This window comes from Pteropus medius, unplaced genomic scaffold (assembly GCF_902729225.1).
Source record: "Pteropus medius unplaced genomic scaffold, Ma_sr-lr_union100, whole genome shotgun sequence".
Lineage (NCBI taxonomy): Eukaryota > Metazoa > Chordata > Mammalia > Chiroptera > Pteropodidae > Pteropus > Pteropus medius.
The window spans coordinates 57,528,736-57,535,177 of NW_024344378.1; the positions used below are offsets into that span (position 1 = coordinate 57,528,736).

The following is a 6,442-nucleotide window of genomic DNA, read 5'->3' on the forward strand; positions in this document are numbered from 1 at the left end:
TGCTGTGTTATCTCTTTTCTATATATCATGGTGTCTTTCTACTGCAGAACAAAACAAAAATAATGACTGCATTCATTGTTAGTAGGAACAATTGTGTACATAAATAATTAGCTTAAAATTTAGGGTAAGTGAGTGTTTCACCCTTCTTTTTTTTAGAGATAATATATTGGTATGTCCACAGCTATAATTGGGATCCCGATGAATGTAGGGGAAATAATTAGACATTAAAAAAAAAGAGAGAGAGATAACATACATTTTCTATTAAAAGTTAATCATCCACTCAAGTATTTTTTTCTTCTTTATGTAGGAATCGGTTTTAGTTCCATAGTTCAGTAAGCTGAATAGATTGATATATTTTGTCCAGCCACCCTTTTGTGCCCACTATGTTTTCTTATTCCCTACAGGGATAGTAGAAGAATACCAGTTGCCATATTACAACATGGTACCCAGTGATCCATCATATGAAGACATGCGTGAGGTTGTGTGTGTCAAACGTTTGCGGCCAATTGTGTCTAATCGATGGAACAGTGATGAAGTAAGTTGAACTCAGTTCTTTGAGGAATTGATTGGTGTCACCAAAGATATTTACCTGCTCACTACATTCTCTTTACTTTTCAGTGTCTACGAGCAGTTTTGAAGCTAATGTCAGAGTGCTGGGCCCACAATCCAGCTTCTAGACTTACAGCTCTGAGAATCAAGAAGACACTTGCTAAGATGGTTGAATCCCAAGATGTAAAGATTTGACAGTTAAGCAATCATGAGAAGAAACTCTAGACTGCAAGAACTGTTTTCACCTAAGGAACGGGTGGAATTAGAGTAGAATAAGGATGTTAACTTGGTTCTCAGACTCTTTCCTCACTACACCTTCACAGGCTGCTAATATTAAACCTTTCAGTACTCCGTAGAATATAAGCTGGGAACTTCTGAACACTTAATTCTTCATATATGGACAGCTTTATTTTAAATGTGGTTTTTGATGCCTTTTTTTTTTTTATTGGGTTTTTATGAACTGCATCAAGACTTCAATCCTAATTAATAAGTCTCCAGTCAAACTCTGGGTACTGAATTACCTGTTCATAAAATGGTGCTTTCTGTGAAAGCCATAAGAAGATAAATGAATTCAGCAGAGATGGAGAAATATACATTTGCCTTCTACCTGAAAAATTTAATCTATTTGTATTCTACCTTTGTAAACAGCCTATGGATTATGATTTGTTTGGGATACTGCTTAGTTTATGATAGTTTGTCATGCTTTGATAATGGTATGTGTACACACACATACACACCAGGATTTCTCTGTTGCTATTTGAATTAGAAGAAAATAATTTATGAATGCACAGGAACATATTAGTGGTAGTTGATTTTGTGCTTTAAAAATGCATGATCTGACCAAGATTTGCCAATCACATAAAAGCCATTTACCTTGCAGGTGAGCTAGCTTCTCCACCAACTTTATTTTTAACATAAAAGTTGATAAAAGGCCAAAAGAAGTTGAAAGTGCCCGTAAATTTGAACTGTTTTTCTCTTACCACCATCTTTTTTTGTTTTTGGTAATTATTATTTTTGTCCTAAAAAGCATCCTATCCAAAGTTGGAACTCCCAATGCCATGAACCTTGTAAAGAAAACACTTCTTATTGAAGTGAATTACTAATTACTACATTTGATAGCAATGTTAAGTGCCTATAACCACATTCTGTATTCTTTATTCTCAGTAACTTTTAAAAGGGAAGTTATTTATATTTTGTGTGTAATATGCTTTATTTGCAAAACACCTGCTCCTTTTACAATCATATTTTATATATGTACATACATTCATACTGTAGAAACCAGCTCACATGTACCTCACATCCCATCATTAAGGGGAAAAAAATAAAAGATTAGAAGAAAATATTACAAAGTAGAACTACATATGAATTTTCAGAACTAATACATTCAAAGTAGTGAATCAAACCTAGGACTTTGTTAACTTCAGGCATAGACTTTCATTAAGATACTATCATCTCAATTTTCCTTTATGAAAGAATCCTCTAAATAGAAGTTTCTATTTCAGAGCTGATATAAGTTTATCAGCAACTGTTTTAGACACTTAAATCATTTGAGGTTTTTGATTTTATGATTTCTGTTCCATAACTTGGGAGGACAATGAAGGGTCAGGCACAAAAGCTAAGTATCTAGTCAGTACTTACTATCTATACCATATAGCTGTTATTCAAGAAAATGCTACATATTTTATGAATGCCTTGTTATCCCAAGGAATAATTTTAATTTACTTAAACTTTTTATACTTCTGTAATGCCTTTTAAATATTAATATCTTATTCTGAACAAACTACTCATGGGTGCATAAAGTGAGACAATGTTCTTTGAATATAACATAAATGTGATTTTTCACAACATGGTCAAAATAACTTTAAAGGGAAGGAATCAGAGCATGTATTCATTCATTACCAAAATTTAACTAGCACTTAAGGCTGAAACTTGTATATCTGTCTGTACATCAAACTTCACACATTTGAAACTTGCTTTAACAGTTTTGGCTAAGTTTAATAATTTTCACCTAACGACTCAAGTTAGAAATGTTCATCAAGGTAAGTAAATTGACATTTGGTAGTACCCAATAACTTGCTTTTTCTAAATGTTTTCCCCATGTCTATACTGAAATTTATAGATATTTTTATCTAAATTGCCATGTGATTTAAGAACACTTATGATTTCAAATCTCCTTAGTCTAAGGTTAACCTTGATTTATTTTTTATTTGATAAACTACAAATCTTGAAAATCACTTGTTATGTTAATAATAAAATATGTAAGGAAAGGCAAGCTCTAGTCTTAGAAATGTTAAAATAGTATGTGGAAGCAAAACATTGCAAATAGTATATAAGTACAAGACAGCTGTAATAATTCTTTTAAATTAAATTGATCCATTAAACATGATATCAAGAATTAATGTTAGAGACTTGTTCAGTAAAAATATTTTCTAGTATAACCTGTTTTTAAAAAGCAAACGATGCTTTTTAAGATTTCAAAATATTTGAAATCTTAAAGTCTAAAAAAAGTTGCATGATATTTATTTTCTTCCTCCATCTTACTCTTAAATTTCTGAGTTCACTCAATAAGTGAAATATTTAAAGAGGAAGAGGAAGGAAGTATTACATAGTACTATAGTTAATAGTCATAAAACCCTAAAAGCCATTATTTGGTATCACAATTTAGCATTTTAAAAAATGTATGGCTTCTGTCTGTCATTCCTTTAAATAATTAAAACATAAAATCAAAAAACTCAGAGCTACCTGGATATAACAAAAGTTAACCCTCAAAGAAAATTTTTCTTATGAATTCTTTTTATACTAGTAAATATCTCTAGAATTAAAGGCACATTAGAATTGGCTTCAATGTATTCTGAGCTTTCCTTGTGCCTTTTTATTGAACAAGTTTCCAAAGCATAAAATTTGAATCTTATTTCTCTGGAAATATTTTCACAAAAGCTATTCCAATCAATATATCATGTTGCCTTTTCAATGTCTAGAAGTATTTCTAAACTTAGAAAGTGACCTATAGTTTTTGAAAATCGTTTTTCTACAATGTGCCAGATTTATTATTTATTCACTCAGAAATATAGTGCCTTTCTCCCCCAGATTTTTTGTTTCTGTTTAAAACAAAAATACAATACAGTTTTAAAGAATCATGAATCTCTAAGTTAGCCCAAAGTCAAATTTGATATTGATGAATAATTTATTCCAGAGAAGATTTTATGAATTAAATCACTTATATTTCTTTTCGTACATGTTGTTTTGAAATGTTTCTAAATATCTAAAATAATTTCAACAACAGAAATACTGATTTTTAAAAGGATTATCGCACCTCTTGTACCATTCAAAAGTATGGTAATGTTATTTGCTTAGGTCAGATGTTAAAATAGCAGTGTAGCAGTTCTTGCCTCCGTACTGTTACGAGTGTCACAGTGAAAATTGCAGACAGCTGACATATTCATAAAAACCAAAATAAATCTAGAGCAGCATCAAATGGAGCCACATGTAATGATCATCCCACAAGGAAAGTATGTGAATACTGCTTTTGAAAAGGATTAAATATATTGTAATTTTAGCTTGTGCTTTGTACTATGCTTTCAGTGGAATTATTTAAGCTCTTCTAATGACTGTTGTCCTTGCCCATTTAAAAACTAAAATGTAGTATATATTGTATAAAATGAAAATATCATTATAGCTTAATTAGAGAAGTTGTACAGAGACCTTGAAAGAAGGGTTAAAAAAACAAGCAGTTTCATTATGCAGTTGTAAAACACCAAAAATACAGATTCATCTTTGGTATGTAACACACTAAATGTATTTTATACAGCATCTAGCTTAAAAGGTGCCTTATTAAGTTTACCATTAACTGCTTTGTTCTATGTATAAATTACATCTAATGTATCATTTTTAAGTAAATAACCTTATTTTAGTATACTTTAGTGATGTGTTTTATGATACTCTACTTGGATTGTATTGTGTATCAAAAGCCACATGTGCCTGGTGAGATTTTATAACAAATAAGTTAGTGTACATACATTTGTCCCTGAGATGTGCATTTCAGCTTCCGGAAACCCAGTACGGAGCACGGGGCAGGTAAGTGACATGGAACCATATATTCTTTGTGTAGATAGAGAATTCATAAACCTATTATAGTAAAGGTTGTTCTTAAAACATACACACATTTTTTTCTAGTTTTAAAGATGTGTAATTACAGAAATTTTGGAAAACATAGGAAAGAATCTAAAAAGCAAATAAAATCATTCAAATTTCTATTGTCAGATGTTACCACTATTTACATTCAAATGTTTCTTTTTAATCTTTTTTCTGCTACATATATTCTTACAGTATTAAGATGTTATGTCACATATAGCCATTGAAAACAGTTTTTAAAAAAGTGACTAATATTCCATCTGCTTGATGGAATATTTATTTTTTTCCTATTGAATATTTGGATTCCCTATTGAATATTTGGATTATTTTACATCGTTTTGGAAAATATAACCAAGGCATTGAACATCATTATATATAAATCTTTGTACATTTTCTTAGATTACCTTTCTAAAAATGGGCCTAGTGAATATGAACTTTTAAAAGATTATTTAAGATGGAAAAAAATCTTAGGTTTTTTATAAATATTGCCATATTGCTGCCCAGAGAATTTTCATTTACACAGCTACTCGCAGTGTAAAAGAGTACTCATCTCACTACATGCGCAGGGCATTTCTTCCAAGGTTTTATCTTTTTGCTAGCATCATGCCTGGTCTCTTGTCCTGTAACTGGCTTTTTCAAATAATGGAATCCATTTATCTGGCCTTATGGTGTTCCTGCTGTGTCAGTGCTTTTTGGAAAGCTTAAACTTCAGGGAAGTAAAGGTAGCTTTCTTTTTGTTCTGCAACAATACCATTTTCCTTCCTGCACTTAGTCTCACCACCTGTCAGCTGTTTTCAATTGTCTGTAAATTCATTCCTAGTGATGCCTTTTCTTAGGCAGTTGAACGTGTTAAATCATCAAAAAGATTTGGGACTAGTTGATGTCTGCCCACAAAAGTAAATGTTTGGAGAGTCTACGGCCATGCTACCCTGAACACGCCTGATCCCGTCTGATCTCAGAAGCTAAGCAGAGTCGGGCCTGGTTAGTACTTGGATGGGAGACCACATAGGAAGACCAGGTGCCGTAGGCGTAAAAAATAAAAAAATAAAGCATTGTAAGTTAACAAGGTCCTTGCAGTCTGTGAGGTCAACCAAGGGTTGCTTCGCCTAAAAAAAAATAAAATGTTTGGAGATAGCCAATTACACATTCTTCACAAGAATCTTCTTTAGTATCTGTGAGATGGTTTCTTGAAACAATAGCATGCACTCATGCAGCTTAATGTAGAATCAGGGTTTTTCTGGGCCTGTTAAATACTTGCAGGCTTTCATTCCTTGTAAAAGCCTAGATAAATGCATTCATTTTTCCTTCCAGCATAATCTGTTACTCTCACTGGTCAGTTGGAAGAGTAACTATTTTCAAGGTTTCTTTAATATTAATTGTATTAATAGAGTAGACACATTAAGAAATGATACAGTTCTCAAAATAGTCTAATCCTTTTAGTAGTTTCGAGAGATGCTAATTCAATCTTCATTCACTTGGAGAAATGTTTATCTACTTGTTGCTAGTGCATGGACCATTTCTGGCATTTCAGACTTTATTAAATTATATGCATATTCCTATGCAGACTTGCTTGAGACCTTGAAGCAATACAGTCTTGACTTGGTGGACATGGTTCACTGAAAGTGGCCAGCCAGTAGTGTAGGCAGAGACTACCTAATGGTGGTGATACTGTTCTAGTCACGGGGAGTTAAATACTGTGAGCTCAGGGTACAAGCCAAAATGGGCAAGTCACCCTGAGGCTGGGAACAGGAAGAGGAAACAA

General features: G+C 32.3%; 1 protein-coding gene and 1 non-coding gene across 2 annotated transcripts in view; both read left to right on the plus strand.

The window, feature by feature from the left end:
• The window catches only part of BMPR1A (bone morphogenetic protein receptor type 1A), a 143,573-nt gene extending 139,109 nt beyond the window's left edge, over positions 1 to 4,464 (plus strand). The window contains exons 12-13 of the mRNA XM_039872299.1: positions 405 to 535; positions 619 to 4,464. Coding sequence (XP_039728233.1) covers positions 405 to 535; positions 619 to 744 — 257 coding nt within the window. The 3' untranslated portion in view covers positions 745 to 4,464. The remainder of the gene's footprint in view (positions 1 to 404; positions 536 to 618) is intronic.
• Positions 4,465 to 5,591: 1,127 nt separating this feature from the next.
• On the plus strand, positions 5,592 to 5,710 carry LOC120609756 (5S ribosomal RNA). Its single transcript, XR_005654824.1, has one exon. It is a non-coding gene; the product is annotated as a 5S ribosomal RNA (ribosomal RNA).
• The last annotated feature ends 732 nt before the right edge of the window (positions 5,711 to 6,442 follow it).